General features: G+C 43.6%; 2 protein-coding genes across 3 annotated transcripts in view; one reads left to right on the top strand and one right to left on the bottom strand.

Moving 5' to 3' along the window:
- TELO2 (telomere maintenance 2) overlaps window positions 1–13,017 on the top strand; it is a 37,495-nt gene extending 24,478 nt beyond the window's left edge. The window contains exons 16-21 of one of the 2 annotated variants that reach the window (XM_077449239.1): window positions 1,007–1,195; window positions 1,278–1,369; window positions 6,109–6,208; window positions 9,457–9,521; window positions 11,413–11,528; window positions 12,390–13,017. In XM_077449239.1, the coding sequence (XP_077305365.1) occupies window positions 1,007–1,195; window positions 1,278–1,369; window positions 6,109–6,208; window positions 9,457–9,521; window positions 11,413–11,528; window positions 12,390–12,496 (669 nt within the window). In that variant the 3' untranslated portion in view covers window positions 12,497–13,017. Of the gene's footprint in view, window positions 1–891; window positions 1,196–1,277; window positions 1,370–6,108; window positions 6,209–9,456; window positions 9,522–11,412; window positions 11,529–12,389 lie in introns of those variants that run through there. The other variant, XR_013261913.1, reaches the window with a different exon arrangement.
- A 1,008-nt stretch (window positions 13,018–14,025) lies between these two features.
- EARS2 (glutamyl-tRNA synthetase 2, mitochondrial) overlaps window positions 14,026–24,334 on the bottom strand; it is a 33,257-nt gene continuing 22,948 nt past the window's right edge. The window contains exons 7-9 of the mRNA XM_077449240.1: window positions 22,321–22,451; window positions 15,029–15,164; window positions 14,026–14,328 (exon numbers count right to left, since the gene is read on the bottom strand). Of these exons, the coding sequence (XP_077305366.1) occupies window positions 14,245–14,328; window positions 15,029–15,164; window positions 22,321–22,451 (351 nt within the window). The 3' untranslated portion in view covers window positions 14,026–14,244. The remainder of the gene's footprint in view (window positions 14,329–15,028; window positions 15,165–22,320; window positions 22,452–24,334) is intronic.

The following is a 24,334-nucleotide window of genomic DNA, read 5'->3' as shown; positions in this document are numbered from 1 at the left end:
GCAAGCTTCTCGTAGTGTGCATTTGAAGCTGCAGCAAGTCGCATGGATCGCACCTCATTGCATTGCATTCAATTTCTTTCAATCATGAAGGCTCAACATCACATGTGGGCATTTTGATAAATGCATTATTCCTCCCAAGAGCCAGTTTATTTCTTACCTTAAGCCTCCCAGCTATTAAGAGGAACACTGAGACAGGGTGCTTTGATGATTTCAGCAAGTTATGTACAGCCCCCTGCCAGCTTCTCCCACCAGCCATGATCTGCCTGCATTGCACAGGAAAGCATGAAGACCCAGTGATAAAATCAGTGGGTCTAAATTAGGGTATGCAATACCAATGAAAAAGCTTTATTTAAATATTTCATTAGCATGTTGATGAGGGGGGAAGGGAGAAACCAACTTAAATTTTTAGGATTAAATTCCAGTTTTAAATTCTTTCATGCCTTATACGTGATTTAATTCAGTAAGTGAAACATAATACAGAATAAAGCAAACCAATACGTTTCTGTAATACTCTGAAGTGCAAATGATTTACATATTTTAGTCAAGGTCAACATTAATCTGCTGTATAAGGGCAGAGGCAGTAAGATTATGTGAATGATTACATCATGTGTCTCCTGTGGTGTAGACCAGTGTCTCTCAACTCGAGTCTTCAAGGCGCCCCAACAGGTCATGTTTTCAGGATTTCCCTTGGATGAAATGGCTGTAGTAATTACTAAGGCACTGAAACTGATCAAATCACCTGTGAAAAATAATGAAAATCCAGAAAACATGACCTGTCAGGGCGCTTTGAGGACTGGAGTTGAGAAACGCTGGTGTAGACACATCAGCCTTGTACGAGAGTGACATGATATAAGAACTGTCTGTATTGTCCATTCTCCGTTCTTATTTCAGATGGTTGAAAACCAGGTCCATTATTGTCAGGCAGACTGCAGCAGCAATGAGCTAGGTCCTGTCTTGTGGTCAGTATGGTTTTCCCTTGTCTCTTTAAATGTTCCTCTTTTGGCAGGTTTTGGCATCAGCTGCTCAGGAACTTTCAGATGCGACAACCCCAATAAAACTGGTAGGTCCTGAAGCAAAGGCTGAAGATCGCCTTTCAGCTAGATACCCTGTGGTGACACATCAGAGTGAAGCACCTGTTGATTGGAGGAAAGTTGTGGAGGAGAGGATCGCAAGCAAGACTAAACGCTTTGCTAAGGTATCTGCCTGAAATAAAAGACTTAGGGCAAAGTGTACAATACACATGCGCACAATCATGACATTTGTTCTACTGTCTGTAGGGTCAGACAAGAGCCACCCCAGCTCCAACCCCAAACAGATTTCATGCTGTTGCTGGCTACTTTTTCTTTCCTCTTATCCAGAACTATGACAGGTAAATATAACAATATTGGTTGCAACATATGAGGTGAATCTTCTTTGTATTTGTCATGCACTAAAACCAAAATGTAAATGTAATATATTGCAGCATACTATGTCTTAGATGTGGTGGCTTCTTCAGTCTTTCTTGTCCGTTGAGGGACACCGAAGTCTTTTAATCTTTTGGATTATACTGCTGCCTACAGCAGGATTTGACACTAGCAAACCACAAAAACTGTAGGCCAGCTCAGGACAACCCTGCCCATTAATTAGAATGCTTCAGCTTTTGGTATTGTCTCAACTGTGGCTCTTTGCTTGCCTTTATCTGGCTCTTGGGCCACTATTCCTCCAACTGACATCAATAATGGGGCACTATTCCACCCACTGACACCATTGATGGGGAACCTTTCCTTCTCTACCCTCTTCTGTACATCAACTGGAGGTTCTTTTTTATCTATTACAGTTTATTGGTGTGGTTCCCCTCAGCCTTACTTTTAGAATACCACATCTGCACTCCGCTAGACTGGATGTGCGGGATAGGTTGGAAATTACCTTTTGGATACTCTGATCACCTGGAGTGCTTTTCAGACTGCATTCTGGTATTAGTCAGCTGCAGAGGTTTTCCAGGTCCAAAGATGTTGGCACTGTTGGATTGCTTAGAGCTTTAATGGGGTGCTTACTATTCCTGGCCTGCATATCTTTGAAGACCCAATTGATAAGCTCTTGGAAGCAAGAGCTTTGTTCTTGTTGGCAGGCCCTGTCCTTCATCTAATTTTGACTGTGACCTTACTTTTTCAAATCATGTTTGACTGGTCAAAAATTGCTTAACTGGATCTCAAAGCTTTGAATGTTCAAAAAATTCACATGGAATCAAATCTGTCACTGCCTTTCTTCATCACAGAGACTTTCTAACTTGACAGTAAAACTCAAGGATGCTTACTTACATGGCTCCATCTGTGTGATTCCTCCCCTTTGCTGTGGGTCCCCTAAACATCTACTCCATGGCCCTGCCCTTTGGCCCCTTTTTAGCCTTTCATCCGCACCTTGAGTGTTCGCCCATTGTGAGATACTTGGGTAACCACCGGTTTAGAGAACAGTTAATGTGGGCTTTTTCAGACAACGTGAAATTTACCATCAAATTTTAGGCTTTAGATTCATCCTTTACCTTCATATATTATCATTGGAATCAATTATTTTGTAGTATCTGGATCTAGTCCTGGACACAGCTCAGGCAAGAATGTTCCTTCCAAAGGAGAAACTTCAGACATTTTGATTCTCAGATTCAAACTCCTCAGTACAGGAGCTGTCCCACTCTCTGCTTTTGTATGAGAGTCCTAGGTTTGATGGTAGCCTCTTTCAAGATAGTCCATTTGCCTAATTTGAGCCCTCTACAAGGCAAAGTTCTGTTGTGGTGGAACAAGCCGATTCAATCTCTGAACAGACTGATTCGTCTATCACCTCCTGGCATCCAGGTTAATCTCCAGGGATTCTCCAGGGATTCTACAGGGATCTCCTAGTGGGAGTATAGGATGCTCTAATGGCTATGTGTGGGATCAGTACGCCCTGATCTATACCTTTTCTCCCCTGAAACTTCTTCCTCATCTGCTTTGCAGGATCAAACTGGTGCGCATTCAGGTGATTCTCATTAGGATGGAGTGGCTCGGGCAGATGCCAGGAGCCTTACTAGGTTGGATGCAGGGCTGGACTGGAACAACAATTTGGCCCTGGAGTTCATCCAGACCAGCCCACTTTAATTTTTCAAACAAGCACAAAAACAGTATATAAAACTATACGCAATTGTGCATAAAAAACAAAACTAGCATAACATAAGGAGTCCTCACTAACCTCTTTTATTATTTCACTTATTCTCCTCTGTATTTTTCTCATCTTTCTCACATCACTGAGTGAAATTGAGGGCGAGCCACGCAGCCATTACTTTATCACTGAAACCGGCTCACTGAGCCACCGGCCCACCGGGAAACTCCCTCTAGTCCCAATGGCCAGTACATGCCTGGTTGGATGTACCACAGTTGTCCCATGGGCTCTAAAAGATCATCAGAATCTCCTGCACTAAGAACTGATTTGCTATCCTGCTTCATAGTCATTGGCATGGCTGTTAAAGGCTAGGTTCTGAGGAACGGGGACATGTTTGAGTCTGTGACTCGTACAATGCTAAAAGCTAGGAATCTTCCCACAAGGTCTGTTGCAAGACATTGAAGCCATACTTAATTTGGTGTGAGTCTCAAGGCTTTCACCACATGAGTTTCTCTGTGGAAAAAACTCTCTCCTTTATACAGCTCAGTCTGGACCAGTGTCTGGCATTCAGGGCCATCAAGGGTCAGGTTTCTGCCATTTCTTTTCTGTTTCAGAGACCATATTATTCTCGGATTAAGACTTTTGTACAGGGGGTCTCACATGTAACTTCTCCATCTCTGTGGGATCTGAATCTGTTTCTTTCTGCACTTCAGAAACTACCATCTGAATCCATTAGAGTTACTCCTCTCTCCGCCTTAACCCTCAAGTCTGTTTCTTGTAGCCATTGCATCTGTGAGGCAAACATCTGAACTGGTGGCCTTATACTGCAAGGAACTTTTTCTGGTTTTGTATTGGGGCAAGGAGGTGTTTAGGCTCACATACTTCCTTCTTGCCAAAGGTAGTTTCTGCCTTTCACCTCAACCAGAACACTGTTATTTCGTCCTAAACTAATCTAGGTCATCCAAAGGAAATTTCCCTCTATTGCATGGATGTGGTTTGGGCTGTGAGTTTATCTCTTGTCCACTACTTCTTTTATGAAAACTGATTCTCTTTTTTTTGTAATTTCAAGGCTGCTACCTTTTATCTTCTGTTTGCTCATTCTCCAAGTGCTACCAGGTGGATATTAAAGCCTCATCTGATGTCAGCATAAGGTCCACCAGGTGGCTCTTTTAGCTGCAGGCAGTCCCTAGTTGTTTTCTTGAACTTCTTATGCCCCATACACACGGTAAGATTTTCAGACGGAAAATGTGCGATTGGATCATGTTGTTCGAAAATCCGACCGTATGTGGGCTCCATCAAACTTTTTCTGTCGGATCTAAAATTTTCCGACAACAAAATCCAATCGTATAAATTCCAATCATGTGTAGAAAATTCCGACGGAAGTGCCATGCATGCTCAGAATAAACTAAGCCCTTGTACACACGGTCAGACATTCCGACAACAAAACCCGTCGGATTTGGTCGGAAACTTGTGTTGCATACACACGGTCGGACAAGGTTGTCGGAAAAATCTGATCGTACGTAACTTGATGACGTTATTTCGTTAGGATGGGACCACGTTCAGGCTAGTAGCCAATAGCTTTGGTCTAGGAAATTGATCTGAGCATGCGTGGCACTTTGCCCAATCGGAATTCTCTATACACAATCGGACAAAGTCCGATCGGATCATGTTGTCGGAAAGTTTTATAGCCCAGCTCTAAAACTTTGTCCGTCGGATATTCCAACGGAAACAGTCCGATGGAGCCCACACACAGTCGGATTATCCGACAACACTGTCCGATCGGACATTTTCCATCGGAATGTCCGACCGTGTGTATAAGGGCTTAGAGACGAAAGCTATTGGCTACTGGCCCATTTATAGTCCCGACATACGTGTATGATGTCACCTCGTTCAGAACGATTGGAAATTCCGACAACTTTGTACAACTGTGTGTATGCAAGACAAGTTTGGGTCGAAATCCGTCGGAAAAAATCCGACGGATTGTGTGGTCGGAATGTTCGACCGTATGTATGCGGCATAAGTGTTTGTGTTGCAAACTCCTCAGTTGGACTGATTTCAAAGGTGAAAGACTTCTCTGTCTCTCAATGGATGAGAGAGGAAATAGAATTTTTGTACTCACTTTAAAATCCTTTTCTTGTAGTCTGTTGGACACAGGCAGCATCCCTAATTGCTGCAAAATTGGTGCATGCTGGTAGTGTGTGTGTGTGTGTGTGTGTGTGTGTGTGTGTGTGGGGGGGGGGGGGGGGTGTCTCTCCGCTACTGGATGAGCCAGTAGCAGGGAGACAGTCCCAAATGCATGCAGCTGGATAGATGGATGGACTGCTGTAGGCACAGGGTCCAGATCGCTGTGCCCACGGCTGCTAGATGGGGAAACTGCTCAGCTAGAATGCAGTGTCTCTGCTTCCTTGCTCCCAGTGTCAATGGGCGATGGATGGTGATGTCCACCTGGTATCCAGGGTCACAGGACTCATTTCCAGGCACCTTCTCCCCCTACCCCCTATTGTTTTCACAGATGGAGTCCCTCCTCCTTGCTGACAATGGCACCCCTAGTTTTAGTTTCCTTTTGCCTAGGGCTATCCGCTCATTAGCCCCCCTCCCTTTCTTTTAGTCATTATTATAATGATGAGTGGTTGATCGCTGGTAGCAAAGTGACATCCCTGGCATTAGGCATCATTTATTCGTTTTTTGACAAGGAACCAGCAGCATAACCCAAAGGTGAAAGACTTCCTGTGCCTTTCCTATGCTGAAAAAACGACTGGACTGAACAATTGTGGACTTTTGGGAATCTGAACAAAATTGTTGGAAAAAAAAATGCCTTTTAGATCTATTGGTGAAACTAACCATTAATTTCCTATTTTTCAGTGTTCTGAAAAGAGTTGTACTGCTGGAGGGACTGTTCTGTTTTCCTTTTATCTAATTCATCAATTCTGCACTGAGAAGACAAGTTTAGAATAATTGTATAATGTAAACCCTTTCTTTTTTTCACTCCATAATTTAAAGGCCTGTTGTCACATTTAACCTTCTGGGCGAAGACCATCTCATCCTAGGAAGGCTGGTACACACACTGGGCATATTGATGCACCTGGCACAGCATGCCACGGTAATGTATATGTGAAGGGATAGGCCTGCTGATAGTATTGTAGATTTGGAACCCAGGGTGTATGCACCAGCTATACGTTATAGGACAGTAAGACTTTCTCTCTCTACACCTTTTTCAGTATGCTGTCAAAAGCTTTTGATGAAGTACTTAACTTCAGTCTGTCTCCCACTAGATGCCACCATCTATTCTCTTTTCCATGGAACATTCACAATCAAATCTATAAATATATTCCTCTATAGCCTTAGTTGAGAGAGCTAGATATATAGATCATATATATACACACACACACAATGTACATACTGTATGTGTGCACCCAGATTACCATATTAGATTACCAGTGACCACATCATTGTGCTGCACATAAATTGTGCCATGAGCAGAGCGGTGGGAGGGACCCAGTAGGCTCCACCCACTACAGGCTGCCTGCAGAAAACTACAGGAGGGGTGGAGACAAGACCAGTCACCCTGCCCAAGGAGAGAGAGAGCAGCAGTGACCGGTCTTTATTACAGGAAGCTCCCGCATAAAGGCATAGATCCACACTGGATTACTACAATAATCTGGAAGAAATATACAGAGCACACCAAAATCCAAGTATAAATACACATCCCTTTTGTATTTTAGATAATATTTTGCTTATCCCGGAGTTCCACTTTAATTTTGGTATCCAATGCCAAACTTTAGAGAAAAAGAATAAATACATAAAATTAAGACAGGAAGACAAATTATTTCTTTAGTATATTTTATTTCTATTTTATTTAAATGTTCCAGAGTTCAAAGTGATGTTTTGCAGTTTTCCATTTTTTTTTTTTTTTTTTTTTTTTACAAAAGTAACAAGTGATGGTATATAGAAATTCCATTTACTACAAGCATTTCTTTGTAAAGAATACAGATAAATATTACTAAGTTACTTGAATGAGTTGTTGGTTACTCCATTGCAAGTGTGAACCAATTATTATTTTTTAGGCACCTGATTGGGCAAACTAATAGGACGTGGTGTTTCCTGAAATAACTAGTCTGCCTAAGGGATGATTATTACTGACTCTAATGCTTTCTTTGGGGGTTCAGGATTGGTAGAAGTTGGAGCTCTGAATGTTCTAGGGGTTGATCGGACTTTAGAGCCACAGTTACATATCTTAAAACTGAATTCCAGGCAGATATAAAAGATAGAAATGAACACGGCTTTGTATTTGTTAAAGTGGTAGTAAACCGCAGTTAGAAAAAAAAAAAATCCCCTGCAAGGCAATATGATAATGTCACATACTAGCACATTATGAGAGACTTGCCTTAAAATGAAGCCCTCCAGTGCTGCGCTGTCACCGCTAAGAGGGTCTTCTTTCTGGCCTTCAGCTACATGAGTGGCTGGGGGCGCAAAGACATCACTCCCTTGCATGTGTGTGTGTGTGGGAGCCGCCATTTATGGAATGGGCTCTGAAGGTCTGGCACGATATGCCAGACCTTCAGAGCGCATGCATGTGTCGGCGACCTCACCTGTTGCATGCACTCTGAATATCTCCTTAACAGTGCAAGTTTAGGAGATATTCACAGTACCGTGTTTCCCTGAGAATAAGCCCAGGTCTTGTATTAAATTTGGCAACAAAAGACCCAGTAGGGCTTATTTTTGGGGGAGGGCTTGACATGTGAAGTCTTCTCTCCCCATCTCCCTCTCTGCCTGTCAGAAATCCCCAGTGGCCAGTGGAACTGAGTAAAAGTGGGTATGGAATCCTGGGGTGCACTGTGTTGTATTATTGTGTAGTGTGAACTGTGCATTTTTCTATTCGTTCTATTTGTGATGGGTGCCTTGTTATAGCGCTGCCTCGACCCGCTTATCCTCTCTTCCCACACTGGCCCTAATTTTCTAGGGCATCCTCCGAGCATTGCAGAGGGAGGTGGGGGCCGAGATCCCTGCTGACAGCTGGGAGAAGAGGAGAGCAGCGGGGGGATCAACTGAGCGATGTACGGAAGGTGTTTCTCACACATGGATTGCAGCAGCATGCACTTTTTGCATTGTGTAATATTGTAGTGCAATGCCCTTTTGGGATTTAACAACCATTTTAAACTAGGGCTTATTTTCGGGGTAGGGCTTATATTGCAGCCCTTCCCGAGAAGGCTTATTTTTGTGGAAACACGGTACCTACAGGCTTACCTGTAGGTAAAAGATGAAAAAGTGGAGTTAATACCACTTTAAAAAAAAATCCTAAATCTATTTTTGTAAATACAAGTAGTGTGTAAGCACCTAAGTTTGACATTGAGGCACCTTTCACACTACTGTTCTGATCACGACTGCCAGTGAGTTTTTCAGGTGGACCTGATTGGACGGTCCGTTCACCCCTATGGACTAGTGGGTGTAAACAGACTTGTGTCCATTTACACCTGCTTACCTCCGAGTCCGATCTGGTCCACTAAAAGGAAACGGAAGGGGATACCCCTCTGGCTAGGCAGATCAGATTGGAGGGCATTCTGCTGTAAACGGGCAGCGGGGTCCGTTTACACTTGGCCACCCATATAGCAGAACGGACTCTGTCTGCAGAAATTGAGCGGACACTGACCTGTCATCTGCCCGCTCAGCTCTGATCAGCAGACCGATTCCCTGATGATCAAAATGGAGTCCTACCCCTGTGAAAGGGGCATTATAGTCTCCTGTACAGCTAAATCTAGGAGGAGTTGAAGCAGCACAAGAAACCAAGTGGCACATAATCATTGCAGAACACTTGATTCTTGTTGATAACAGGAAACCTGTTGCTAATAGGAAAGAACAGAGTGACAATGAGATGAGTCTACACACTGCTTCTTCTCCTTAGTCACTGGGAGAGGGGTAAAATCTGTATTACATAACCCCAGCAGAAAAGAAAAAATCGGGCTGCCAATCGTGCAAGACAAGGGTTGTGCTTTGTGTCAGAGTTGTGTAAATCTGGGGACTGGAGGGACAAAAAATGCAAATCCATTATGTATTCTTTCATTTGCTTATTTAGCTATTTGCCTGGCGTTTAGCTATAAAGATTTATAAGAAGGCCTAGCACTGCTTACATCCCTGTACATTTTGACAGGCTGTGCTGTCTGGATGTATCATCCATATTAGGACAGAGGGAGGGTGGTTTGGTCTTCCAATGATCACTCAGCTGCCTGTTTAATAGCGCAGATCATAAAGATTGTATACGGTATTTGAATATTTGCCCGATTTAAAAAGAGAATAATATATAAAAGATAACTATGCATTCCTTTAAAAGAGTATCATGGTTATATTTTGTAGGTGGTGTCCCAGATGGGGAAAGCTCTGCTGGAGTTTGTTTGGGTCCTCCACTTTCATTCTGACCCGTGAGTACGCCAGCTTTATGTAATCTAATAATCCAATTATCATCACTTTGTTAAAGCAAAACTTTTTGTTGAATTGGATGGTGGGGAAAGGTTATAAACAGTCAGGGAGGTGAGACCCAGACGGTGTTGTAAACCTGAAAGGTCCTAAAGCTGTGGTTTAGTCTGCTTATGTCAGGCATGTCCAAAGTCCGGGCCCGCGTCCTGGTTTGATGTGGCCCCACTTGGAATTTGTGTGTGTGTATGTATATATATATATAACACACACACACACACCTGTGGCCCCCAACGCTCGAGCGTGTTATGTTTTTTATGATGCTAATATATCCTTCTTCTTTAGCCTGACAAATCCCGAGTGCCGCGCTCATTCTCAGTATGAGACGGGGCGTGTGGCTGGGCGTGTTCACAAGTCTATGTGCCCGAGCCGCTATGAAGCTGACAGCGAGAAGAGCCAATCACAGGCACTGTCACTATTCCCGATCTCTGCATCTGTGTACTGTAGATGCAGTGATCTGGGAAATGTCATAGTGCCTGTGATTGACAGTGGCTCCTTGCGGGCTCAGGCACATAGACTTGTGAACATGCCCAATCTCACGCCTCGGCTCATACTGAGAATGAGTGTGGCGCTCGGGATTCGTCAGGCTAAAGAAGATGGATATATTAACAGCATAAAAAACATGACACGCTCGAGCTTTGGGGGCCACAGATGGATTTACTAGGGGGGCACATCAAACCAGAACGCGGTTCCTTTCCTAGAGAGATAGATAGATAGATAGATATATATATATATATATATATATATATATATATATATATATATATAAATTTAAAACATAACATGCCTGAGCTCATCGTTACCCTGAGAAGATTATCATCCTAGAAAATTTTATATATATATATATATACTGTATTTATTGGAGTATAACACTCACTTTTTCACCATGAAAATCGGGTGCAAATAGCGTGTGCGTGTTATACGCCAATACAAAATTTTTTGTTTTTTTTTTCCTGAAACTTCCCTCTTAAAATGAATGTGCGTGTTATACGCCGATAAATACGATAATCATATATTGTCATCAGTGTTATGAAATGAATAGTATGCTGTTTGCAATAAACTTTGCATAAAATATTTTTTAATGGTTCAAAAAATGTCAGGCAAAATAGTTGGCCCTCGCGCATGTTCACTTTATGAAATCTGGCTCTCTTTAAAAAAAAAAAGTTTGGACACCCCTGGCTTATGTTTTGCCTTCTTTGCCTCCTTCCTTCCTCCCTCATCAATATGCCAATGAAATTATAAAATAAACATTTTTCCATTTTCATGCACTAAGGTAATGAACATAGCCTACAGGAACTGCATTTTATCCAAAGTACTAATGAGTGTATACACACACTCTCTCAACAGCAACATAAGTATGTCCTTCTAGATGTGGATGACTGCCTCTCCATGGCTGATGTATAGTCTGGTGTACTCCCTGGCAAAGCATCTACCACCCATTTGCCTCTAAAGTCTAATCTAGGGCCATCTTGGGTCAGTGACTGGGGAATTCAGAGAAAGCAAGGTTGAGAGTACAGGAACCAGGTAGCAATTGCTATCACAAATCCAGAGCCCTGGGCTTGTTATGCTCAAATACAGTGCTGCAGCCAATCAGAGGGCATAGGAGGATAGGCAGACAGAGCTGATCCACTGCCTCCTACCAATGGAAGCAGAGGGCATGGTCTTCAGAGCAGGGCCTCTTGCCCGGAATGGCTCCCAGGCAGGGAGGGGCTATGGAGCTGCAAGGTTGCTCCTAAGATAGTCCTCAGCTGATCAGGCTCGGATAATTGGTCCTCATTTGTTCAGGCTCTGATAAGTATTCCTCATGTATACCGACTCTGATAATTGTCTTTTGTACAGTTTTGTCAGACAGGGTCTCCTCTTCTGTGTATCCACTGTGCTGCTGAGCGTTCCTTGGGAAAGGCTTATGACTGACATGGCAGATGAGGTCCTGGAAATGAAATGCTGGTTGGCAGGTGAGAAATGTAATTTCCTGCTTGTGGTAGCAATTTTATTTTGGTGAGATACTTCCCAAGGGTTAATTACTTATAAAAGGAAGCAGGCACTGCAACTTTCCTCATTAGAACACAAAAAGATGCAGCAGCTGTTTATTATAAACACAGACACTGATTCAGAAACATACAGCTTTTTCTTATGAACAAAAACATCTAGGACTCTGCAACAAAGTTTGGTAAAATCCTTGATTTTTTTTTTTTTTCAGCAAAAGGTTTAATTAATCTTTTGATGCACGTGCTAAACACAAGGCCTGCAGGTCTCATCCAGCCCGCCAGGGTGGAACTCCACTTTAAGACTTAACTTATCACTAATAATAATGGAATGCAGAGGCAATTTTTTTTAGTATGATAAAGAGTAGATATATAAATGTATCTTACAGATACAATCGCCCATTTGAGAGCAACCACAATGTTGATACGACCGGCAACAAAATTTAGTTTGCTACCCCTGCTTTAAAGCATAACTTATTTATCTGAGCTAAAAGATGCCCAAATGGACAGTGCTTGCTAATAGCTGACTGCATAAGCGTTCAGTAGGCATCTTTGCTTCTATGCTGTGTGCCCTCAGCAGCTTATGAAGCCCTGCCTACCCGGCTGTGCAAATTGTCTTCTCAAATGCAATATTTGCATAAGCATGCTCTGCATATTTATTGGATCTTTCTGAAAAGGTTTGCCATTAAGAACTATATAGACGGGTTTTTCCATATTTAACTGTCATTCAAAGCTAACATGGAATACCAGGGCTTTTTTTTTTATCTTTATTTTTTAGAGTGCCTGACCTAATGAAACATTTGTCTTTTGCACAATCGTCCCGTCTTACAGATATTGCTGAAAAAGAACCCGATGAAGACTGCCGTCGTCTTGCTGTAAATGGCTTAATTCTAATGGACAAGTTAAGAAATAATCTTCAGCCAACCCCCCTCGAGTGATCTCCAATGTGGACTTGCTTCAGAACCCAGAATTTGAGAACTGTAGTTATTACAGAGTAATATCGCTGCACCTGAAAAATGCATTTTCTCAGAGCTCATTCACAATTTTTTTTCTTGCATTAACGAACATGCATTGGGGCTGATTTACTAAAACTAGAGAGTGCAAAATCTGGTGCAGCGCTGCCAACCGGCTTCTAACTTCAGCTTGTTCAATTTAAGTGATTGTAAAGCTTCCATTTTCTTTCTCATTAAAATAACAAAATTTTTTATAATTTACCTGTTCTGTGCAATGGTTTTGCACAGAGTAGCCTCAATCCTCCTCTTCTGGGTTCCCCCACCAACACTCCTGGCTCTTCTCTCTGCCCACCATGGGAAGCATGGGGGGTGGGTTGAAGCAGTTTTTTTCTATGCAGAGGTGCACTAGATTTTGCACTCCAGTTTTAGTAAATTAACACCATTGTGTTGCAGTAAAAATTAATAGGCTGCCTTAGTACAAGTATAAATGGGCCATAACACTGTCACTTCTAGAAGAGTCTTAATTTACAGTTATCTACCACTCAATGTAGTCCCTGGAAATGGAAGTGAAAAGGTTTTCTCAACAAGATGTAAATATAATTCCCTACACCCATTTAGTTTGTGCTTGGTCGAAGTACAATGGCTGTAACAAACTGGAATGGGTCATACATGTAGTGAGCCACCAACAGAGCTATGGCCTCACCTGTTTCTGGTGCTTACTGTTTTGCTCTTTCATTTTGTCCCCCTTGCCTCTCTACTGCAACCTCTGAATTTAATTAAAGAGGAGGTCCAGCCTGGGTGAAAAAAATGAAACTTACCTGTCCAGGGATCCTACAATGTCAGCATCCTGGGCCGATGCCACCTCCATTCCTGGTAGGGGAATCCTGCAGTGAAGCCTTTCGGCTTTACAGCTGGTCTACTGCGAATGCACGAAGCGCTTTTCTAATTGGCCTGGCAGCAGGGGAAGGCCGAACTTCAGGGAGATTGGGACGTGGCCCCATCTCCAGAAGTGGTTAATAATACTTTCAACAGATCCTCAAGTTATGGCTGGCCATACATTATACAATTTTCTTTTTAGATTGACCAAAATACATATGAGGCCAAAGCTAAACACTTTCAATTTAAATGCAATAAGGCAGGCCCCTGCACTACATAGCTAAAGGAAATTGAATAAGAAAATTGTATAATGTATGGCCAGCTTAACCTCTTCACGCTGGCTGAACGCACATATGCAGCCTCTCTGCACGTGGCCGCATATGTTTTTGGCCCTGTTTAAAACACTTACTGTGGCAGTTGCCGGATAGCTGCTGATGCATTCCAGTCATCGAGTGCTTTCAGATAATGTGACAGCCAATCACCCAAATGCCCGCCTCTGCCTCCAGGCTGTTGGAACCCTTAAAGGGCTGGGAGTCGGCCGATGGAAAGGGGTTAAGGATCTCTTCAGACCATGTGTTGTAGTGACCTAATATTTTAGTGATAGGTGGAGTTTAAATACAAAATAAGACACTTGATACTTTGGATTTTTGAGATTTTATTTACAAAAAAAAGTATGTACAAAGTGGTCCACATATGTTTAATTGAGCATTTTTTTTTCCATGCTAACAGGTGACTGTAGCTGTGTTAGTGCAATTGTAAGAACACAGTATTGTGGCTTTGTTGTCTCCATGTATACAGGAACACAGCAGACAGGTAATACTGGTACTCTGGATCCAGCCAATTTAAATATCCTCTCTTCAGCTAGACAGAGCATTTTGTATCCGTTCTATAGATTCTTGAGGACCCAAAGTCATCATCATCTCTGCTATACTGGGACCAGCCTAGGGAAAGAACACAAACCTTTCATAACTGGGAAAGGAACATTCCCGTCTATAAAAGGATGCTAAATTATACAAAAGACATCCACTCCAAATCAGGGGACTAACCACCAGTATTGCTTTCTCTTTGTATTGCATACATGCTCTCTAATGTGTATTTAACAACCTCCCTTCCTTCATTATGTGTTCAAGTTTTACCATTATTGCACACACATACATGACTACAAAAGTGATGCCAGTAATGCAGATACCAAAAAACAGATTATTTTTTTTTTTTTATCTTAAAGCAGAGCTCCAAGCAAATAATTTTTTGTAATTTCTAGTGTTTTAAAAAAATAAAAAGGTTCACGCCACATCCAGAATCATTGCACTTTTCTTTAAATCTATACTTTCATTCATGCCAGATAGTACAGTGCCCATTAAAAACTGCCATTTTTTGATTTGCCAAGCCACAGTGATGTCACTCCGCATGCATGCAGGAGCCGTGGGGCACACAGCTCTGAAGGGATGGCAGCACAGGTATGCCGTTGACGTCATTGACTGCATGCAGTGTGAATACCTCCTAAACGCTGCACGTTTAAGCGTTATTTACTGTACCTACATGTAAGCCTTATTATAGGCTTACCTATAGGTACAAGTATTAAAGTTGTAGTAAAGTCTTTTTTTTTTTTTTTTTAAGGGAGGATAAAGTGGAAAGACTTACCTCCAACCCACTTAAAATCCTGCGTAGAAGTTTCATAGAAACACTGTACTTTGTTGCTTTCAACTGCTGCAGATGGATTTTAAGATCTTTACTTAAGGTTTCCAAATTCATGTCATTGTGGCTTTTTTGTAAAATCCTATAAAGAAAAAACGTGCAAATTAGGACTATTCCTTAATGTACTGTAATACATCTATCTGTATGTGATCCTGGTCTATGTACACCTGAGGATCCTGCAATAAAACATGTACATAGAAAAGGCATTACTTTCACAGATGAATAAAGTATAGTGTGGAAACCATTGGCAGCTTTTAATCACTGTCTATATCTCCACTGGGGAGATTTTGTGATCATTGTCACTGGGAAAGAGTAATGATAAAGCCAGTATGTTACAGTTGATATTCCAACAAGATTAGAAGGTAAATCTTTTAGACCCCTTTCACACCACACCACACCACACCACACCACCCTTTGCATCGGTGGTAAAACACTACTATTTTTAGCAGCGTTTTACCGCCGGATTTGCGACACATTTCGGCTGCTAGCGGGGAGCTTTTACCCCCGCTAGCGGGCGCGAAAGGGTTAAAACCGCTGGCAATATGCCGCAATAGCGGCGTTTTGCCAGCGCCATTACAACGTAAACACACCGCTCCTTCACTGCTCCAAAGAAGCTGCTGGCAGGACTTTTTTCTGACGTCCTGCCAGCGCACCGCTGTAGTGTGAAAGCCCTCGGGGCTTTCACACTACACAAAATGGTGCAGCTTCTTTAGGGCGGATTGCAGGCGCTATTTCTAACGCTATAGCGCCTGCAAAACGCCCGGGTGTGAAGGGGTGTTAATGGGGACACCAGTTCTGATATCAACACAGGATTTTCCCCCACTCAGGAGAGATTTGTGCTCCCATCCAGATGTTTCTTTTGGGACAGGAAACAAAGATAATCTCCCAGATGGGTCAAACAGATAAGTTATAACCTCTCCCACGGTGACCAAATCTAAAAAGCTTCACCTTTAAAATATACAATTGGTATAGAAAAGAATCACCCCCCCCCCCCCCCCCCTTTAAAATAAAAACAGTGTGTTGCTTTGCAGCCTAAACCACAGTGTTTTTGTTTTATCCAGCTGCAACCTATAACATCCAAGTGAAAAACTTAACACCAACATGTCAGAAGAAAGTAGAAAAGAAATCAAAACTGAATTGGAAAAAGAATCACCCCTCCTAAAAATGACATGTAAACTGAATCAGCTGTAGCTAATCACCTTCTCAATGGCACACAAAGCAATATGACTCAACTGCAATCAGCTGTGGTCATTTTGATTAGCTAAGCATGAAAAAGAGTTTTCCTGGAGCATTTCAGTCCCTGGTAGTGCAAATAACTATGGGTGGCAAGGCACTGTCACAGGGATAAAGTTGTGGGAAGGCACAAGTCAGGAGATGGATACAAAAAAATAAAAAGCTTTATCAATGCCTAGAAGCAAAGTGAAGTCTATTATTAGGAAGTGGAAGATATTTGGTATAACTCAGAACCTCCCTGGATCAGAATGTCACTCTAAACTGAATTAAAGAGCCAGGAGGAAACTGGTCAGAGAGGCTACCAAGAGGCCTACAGCAACTGTGAAGCAGTTGCGGGAATGAAAGAGTGTCTGTGTGAATGTGACAAAAATATCACAAATTCTCCACAAATATGGCTTGTATAGATAGGTTGTAAGAAGAAGGCCACATGCAGTCACAACTGAGCTGTGCCAAAATGCACCTTGAAGATTCTGAGGCCACATCGGAAAAGGTGTTATGGTCAGATGAGACTAAAATTTTATTAGTTGGCCTCAACACCAAACAATATGTCTGGCAGAAATCCAATACAGCTCACCATTCCTACAGTAAAGCATGGAGGTGTTAATATCCTGTTATGGGGGTGTTTCTTTGCAACAGGGACTGGAGCACTTGTCAGGATAGAAGGAAAAATGGATAGGGCAAAATGCTGTCAAATTTTTGAGGAAAATCAGGTTTACCTTCCAACATGACAATGACTGAAGGCACGCAGCAAAAATGAGTACACACTGGTTGAAAGGGGGGGGGGGGGGGGGTGAATGTTCTTGCATGGCTTAGTCAGAGCCCAGACTTAAACACCATTGAAAATCTGTGGACTCACTTGAAGTCTGCAGTCCACAAACAGTCACCATCAAATGTAAATGAGCTTAAGCAGTTCTGCAAAGAAGAGTGGGCAAATATTGCAAAGTCTAGATCAGTGGTTCTCAACTCCTGTCCTCAGGGCCCACTAACAGGCCAGGTTTGCAAGATAACTGAAATACATCACAGGTGATATCATTTGCTGCTCAGTGATTGCAGTATTCTAGTGTGCATCTCCCCCAAGGTAATACATAAAACCTGGCCTGTTATATGGCCCTGAGGACAGGAGTTGAAAACCACTGGTCTAAATGAAGGAGCTTTAACCACTTGCCGACCGCCTCACGCCGATCTACGTCATCAGAATGGCACGGGCAGGCATAAGCACATATATGTACGTCCTTTGCCTCCCGCGGGTCGGGGGCCCGATCGGGCCCCCGCCCGGTGCCTGCGGCGGTCGGTTTTCGTTCGGGAGCGATCCCGGACGAGGGGACGGCCATTCATTCATGGCCACCCCCTCGCGATCGCTCCCGACGAATGGAAATCCCCGGTGACATCACTTCCTCTCCTGTAATGTAAACACAGGAGAGGAAGTGATGTATTCTCTCCTCCGTGTCGGTATTTTTCGCTCCGACACGGAGGAGAGCGGATCAGTGAGTTGCACCAACACATCCCACACACAGTAGAACATGCCAGGCACACTCACACCCCCCCTTTACCCCCCGATCACCCCCCCAATTACCCCTGCCCCCCAGTCACAGTGACACCAATGTCATTTTTTTTTTTTTTTGCATTGGTGTCATTTGTGACTGTAATAACTGTTAGGGCAGTTAGGGTTAGCCCCCTTTAGTTCTAATGTACCCCCCTAACCCCCCCAATAAAGGTTTAACCCCGTGATCACCCCCCGTCGCCAGTGTCACTAAGGCTGGGTTCACATTGCAGCGGTTTATGAGAACGAATGTGATTCGCACCGCACTGCAGTGCAAATCACATCCGATCTCTGTGCGATTCGAGTTCAGCCATTCGCCGCACCCGCCGCACCCGCCACACCCGCCGCACCCGCCGCAAATTCGCACGGGACCCTTTTTTTGGCCCGCAGCAGAATCGGATCGCATGGGTGTTCACACCATGCGATCCGAGTTTGCAGATCGCACTGCGATATGCGAACTGATCTGGGGGTGTCAGTAACATTTCACTGACACTCCCAGCAGTTCGCATAGGGCAGTGTGAACTGCCGCCGGGAGGCATGCGATGCGGGAACCCGCCGCGGATTCGCGGCGTTTCCGCATCGCTCCAGTGTGAACCCAGCCTAATAAGCGATCATTTTTCTGATCGCCGTATTAGTGTCACAGGTGACGCTAGTTAGGCAGGTAGGTATTTAGGTTCGCCGCAGCTTTTTATAGCGCTAGGGACCCCCATATACTACCGCATAAAGCCCCCTGATTGCCCCCTAGTTAACCCTTTCACCAGTGATCACCATATAACTGTTACAGGTGACGCTGGTTGGTTAGTTATTTTTTTATAGTTTCAGGGCACCCGCCATTTATTACCTAATAAAGGTTTAACCCCCTGATCACCCGGCAGGTGTCATTTGTGACTAATAACTGTTAGGGCAGTTAGGGTTAGCCCCCTTTAGTTCTAAGGTACCCCCCTAACCCCCCCAATAAAGGTTTAACCCCGTGATCACCCCCCGTCGCCAGTGTCACTAAGGCTGGGTTCACATTGCAGCGGTTTATGAGAACGGATGTGATTCGCACCGCACTGCAGTGCAAATCACATCCGATCTCTGTGCGATTCGAGTTCAGCTATACAGATAGTATGGCTGAATTCGTGTCGCACCCGCCGCAAACTCGCACGGGACCCTTTTTTTGGTCCGCAGCAGAATCGGATCGCATGGGTGTTCACACCATGCGATCCAAGTTTGCAGATCGCACTGCGATATGCGAACTGATCTGGGGGTGTCATTAACATTTCACTGACACTCCCAGCAGTTCGCATAGGGCAGTGTGAACTGCCGCCGGGAGGCATGCGATGCGGGAACCCGCCGCGCATTCGTGGCGTTCCCGCATCGCTCCAGTGTGAACCCAGCCTAATAAGCGATCGTTTTTCTGATCGCTGTATTAGTGTCACAGGTGACGCTAGTTAGGCAGGTAGGTATTTAGGTTCGCCGCAGCTTTTTATAGCGCCAGGGACCCCCATATACTACCGCATAAAGCCCCCTGATTGCCCCCTAGTTAACCCTTTCACCAGTGATCACCATATAACTGTTACAGGTGACGCTGGTTGGTTAGTTATTTTTTTATAGTTTCAGGGCACCCGCCATTTATTACCTAGTCTCACTAGTGTACCCCTAAATTTAGGGGTGTCTACTTTCTAAAATGGGGTCATTTGGGGGGGGGGGGTTTGTGCCATCTTGGCATTTTATGGCCTTCAAAACTGTAACGCCCTTAGAAAGCCTGAAGGCGGTGCTTGGTTTTTGGGGCCCCGTACGCGGCTAGGCTCCCAAAAAGTCCCACATATGTGGTATCCCCGTACTCAGGAGAAGCAGCAGAATTTATTTTGGGGTGTCATTTCACATATGCCCATGGCATGCGTGAGCAATATATCATTTAGTGACAACTTTGTGAAAAAAAAAAAAAGTTTGTAATTTTCCCGCAACTTGTGGCAAAATATAAAATATTCCATGGACTCAACATGCCTCTCAGCAAATAGCTTGGGGTGTCTACTTTCTAAAATGGGGTCATTTGTGGGGGTTTTGTGCCATCTTGGCATTTTATGGCCTTCAAAACTGTAATAGGTAGTGAGAAGTGAACTCAAAAAATTACGCCCTTAGAAAGCCTGAAGGCGGTGCTTGGTTTTCGGGGCCCCGTACGCGGCTAGGCTCCCAAAAAGTCCCACATATGTGGTATCCCCGTACTCAGGAGAAGCAGCAGAATTTATTTTGGGGTGTCATTTCACATATGCCCATGGCATGCATGAGCAATATATCATTTAGTGACAACTTTGTGAAAAAAAAAAAAAAAAAAAAAAAGTTTGTAATTTTCCCGCAACTTGTGGCAAAATATAAAATATTCCATGGACTCAACATGCCTCTCAGCAAATAGCTTGGGGTGTCTACTTTCTAAAATGGGGTCATTTGTGGGGGTTTTGTGCCATCTTGGCATTTTATGGCCTTCAAAACTGTAATAGGTAGTGAGGCGTGAAATCAAAAATTGACGCCCTTAGAAAGCCTGAAGGCGGTGCTTGGTTTTCGGGGCCCTGTACGCGGCTAGGCTCCCAAAAAGTCCCACATATGTGGTATCCCCGTACTCAGGAGAAGCAGCAGAATTTATTTTGGGGTGTCATTTCACATACGCCCATAGCATGTGTGAGCAATATATCATTTAGTGACAACTTTGTGTAAAAAAAAAAAAAAAATTTTTTTTTTGTCATTATTCAATCGCTTGAGGCAAAAAAATAAAATATTCAATGGGCTCAACATGCCTCTTATCAATTTCCTTAGGGGGTCTACTTTCCAAAATGGGGTCATTTGGGGGGGTTTTGTACTGCCCTGTCATTTTAGCACCTCAAGAAATGAGATAGGCAGTCGTAAACTAAAAGCTGCGTAAATTCCAGAAAACGTACCTTAGTTTGTAGATGTGACAACTTTTGCGCAAACCAATAAATATACAATTATTGACTTTTTTTTTACCAAAGACATGTGGCTGAATACATTTTGTCCTAAATGTATGACTAAAATTGAGTTTATTGGATTTTTCTAATAACAAAAAGTAGAAAATATCATTTTTTTTCAAAATTTGCGGTCTTTTTACGTTTATATCGCAAAAAATAAAAATCGCAGAGGCAATCAAATACCATCAAAAGAAAGCTCTATTTGTGGGAAGAAAAGGACGCAAATTTTGTTTGGGTACAACATTGCATGACCGCGCAATTACCAGTTAAAGCAGCGCAGTGCCAAAGTGTAAAAAGACCTCTGGTCATTTACCAGCAAAATGGTCCGGTCTGAAAGTGGTTAACAAAATACTGGCACGTTTTCCAACTCAGTGATTCCATTTGTTTTTTTTCTGACATGTTGGTATTATATCTTTCACTTGGCTGTTCTAAGTTGCACTGGATAAAACAAACGGTGTCTGTCTTTCTGTCAGGCTGTAAAGTAATAAAATGTGATTATTTTAAAAGTCATTGATTCTTTTCTACAACAGCTGTACATTAAAGTAAAGCCTTCATGAGAGAAATACAGGGGGCTTCCATTGCTAACAGACTGATCCTCTGGCTTAAGATCTAAGTCATTGAATTATGCAGATCAGTAAAATCAAAAAATCTAAGTAAGAAGTCTTCAACTGCATACTTATTCTGGATAAGTAACTTAAATGGTAACTAAACCCAGGACCCTGCATTCACTATATCTGGTTTCCCAGATACTTTAAGATACTCACGCTATGTGCCAGTTGACCAGCAGGTTCCTATGTCTGACTTAAAGTGGAACTTCACTCAAAAGGGGAAGTGCCACTCTTCCTCCTCCTCCTTTTAGATTTAGCAAATCATTTTTTTGGGGGAGAGTGGGTACCTGTTTTTGACAGGTACCTGCTCCCCCACTTACATTCAGATCGTTGGGGCGATCTGAGTAGAGGTTTGAGCCCCTGCTGCCTTCTGAGTCATGTCACAGAAAGCTGGGGGGGGGATTTGGCAATAAAATGTGCAGTGAGCAGCTGGCTGTGAAGACCCAAGCAGTCACAGACAGCTGTCAACAGTTAGTATGCTGGCGCCAGAGACTGAAGGCAGTTGAAAAAAACTGGTCTGGTGAGGACACCTCTTGATCCTGGGACAGGTGAATGTCTAATTATTAAAAGCCTCACGTAATTTTTTTAATAAAGGACTGAAGAACCGCTTTAATATTGCTGCATGACATGTATTGCTTTTTCATGGTCTGCATTTCCCTTTCTCTTAGGCCCCTTTGGTCCAACTTTAATGTAAGTTACACAGGCATTCCCTGAAATTGTTTCAAAATCGCGCGACTTTGCAGCCGCGGTAGTATGAAAGGGGCCCAAAATAAAGATTTTCCCCAAAAAAACGTCCAGTGTGCACGAGGCCTTAGTGTTACAAATTGGATGATGAAAGACCATAATTATACCCTGCAGGGGGTTAAAAAAAAAAAAAAAAAAAATTGTACACACCCCACAACCAGATTACCAATCTCCGTAGCTTCATTTGACAAACTGTGAAGATCTTTGAGGTATACAGAGGGCCGAATCCACAAATAGGAGTAATTTGAAGACAAGAGGTCTGTGAGCATGCACAGGTGTCCCTGAAAAGGCCAAAAAAAAAAAAAAGAGGATTTTTAATTTAGAACAATGAAAATGTAATGTAATGAAAAACATATATTTTTTTAAAAATAATTCTTAGAGGTCTATATAGACCCCTAAAAGTGTTTGTAAACCTGTTAGATGGCGATCACAGGTTTGACCCCCCCCCCCCCATCCCTGCCTGGTTGGATGTGTGATATATTTCTCCATTCACAACTGTGTCCCAAGCTACATCACCAATATTGTCCCAAAACATCAAACTGTTCTCCACTCCCTCTCTAAAATGAGAAGTTCTACTGCAAGTCGTAGCAATTTCTGGATTGTGCTAAGTGCGCCACTTGGTATATTCTGTACAGTCATATGAATACAATTTATACTTTTGCCTACTGGTTAGTAAAATAGAAAAACCCAATTAAACTTTTTTGAAATAAAACTCCTACAGTGACAGCAGACATAAAAAGTTGTTTCCAAAGAGTCTGAAACAAAAGGAGTTCAATCACGCAAATGGTGGCCTCAGTTCCTGAAGCAATTCATCAGTGATTTGCAAAGCTGCCCACCAAAGCAATGGACTAATCGTGAGCTGCAGAATAACCTCAGGAACTAAAGTTGCTATTTGCATGTTTGAGAGCCTCCCAGGGAATTATAAATACATCTAATTGTACTGTCTCCTGTTACATTGTAAAGTGCTGCGCAAACTGTTGGCGCTATATAAAGCCTGTGTTCTAATAACTATAAAAGCTACAATGAGCATGTCCTGAAGTGTCTTTGTAGTTTGCTAAATACGTCATCTTAGGGGGCGTGGCCTGGAGCTTCATGGTGTAGGACGTGCTGAGTGAGAGCTCCATCTGAGACTTTATCCTTTTACCTTATCCTTTGGGGATTTTTCTTCGCTATTCACTGAAAAGACGCCCGGGAACCTTGTGCTTACTTTGTGCCTCATGTTGCCGACTAAAAGACCCTCCGAGGCGGCCGCCAAGCTGGCTAAGTTCCGCCACGAGGGCCAGGGCGCGACGGAGCAAGATGGCGCCGGCCCCGCTTGTACCGCGGAGGAGTCTCCTGCAAATGATACCGCCAAGATCCTCGAGGCCGTCTCCTCCTGCCAAACCGCCCTCACTACCAAGATAGAGGAGGTTAAGGTGGATATCTCCCATATTCGGCATGACCTGCAGAAGCTGAGGGACAGGGTGTCCGAGGCCGAACGAAGAGTGGAACACGTGGAGACAGACATTCCTCCTTTACAACATTCGGTCGAACGTCTGCAGCACCAGCTCAGTGTCGTCCTTCATAAGCAGGACGACATGGAAAATAGACTTCGAAGGTGTAATCTTCGTTTCGTGGGTCTCCCGGAATGTTCGGAAGGCTCCGACCCTCCCACTTACCTGGAAAACCTCCTCGTTAAAACCTTCGGCAGGGAATCCTTCTCCTCCACGTTCGTGATCGAACGAGCGCATCGCCTGGCGGCTCGTCCACCTCCAGCCGGCGCACCCCCACGGACTTTTATCGCCAAGCTACTTAACTACAGAGATCGGGATACGGTGCTTCGTCTCACCCGCGAACGTGGAAATATCCCGGTCGACAATGTTACGGTGGCAGTGTTCCCGGATTTCTCGGCGGAGGTCCAGCTGAAACGAGCGCAATTTACTGAGGTCAAGCGCCAGCTGCGAGTTCGCCATTTGCCATATGCAATGTTATTTCCTGCTCGACTCCGGGTGACCCGCGAGGGCAAGACCTATTTTTTTGAAGACCCTGCTGCGGCCTCTTCGTGGCTGGAACGGGCTGTGGCACAGGGCCCTGCTTAAAAGCCGACCACTGCAGCCCCTGAGGAGTGCCTACCTATCCACTTTAGCAACCGTGAGTGACCCCTGCTCTCCCCTGTTTCTTCTGC

The sequence above is a fragment of the Lithobates pipiens genome, unplaced genomic scaffold (genome assembly GCF_037356315.1).
Source record: "Lithobates pipiens isolate NorthernLeopardFrog02 unplaced genomic scaffold, aLitPip1_a1.2 Scaffold_22, whole genome shotgun sequence".
Lineage (NCBI taxonomy): Eukaryota > Metazoa > Chordata > Amphibia > Anura > Ranidae > Lithobates > Lithobates pipiens.
Note: the sequence above shows the minus strand (reverse complement) of the source record. Positions and strands in the feature narration are given on the sequence as shown.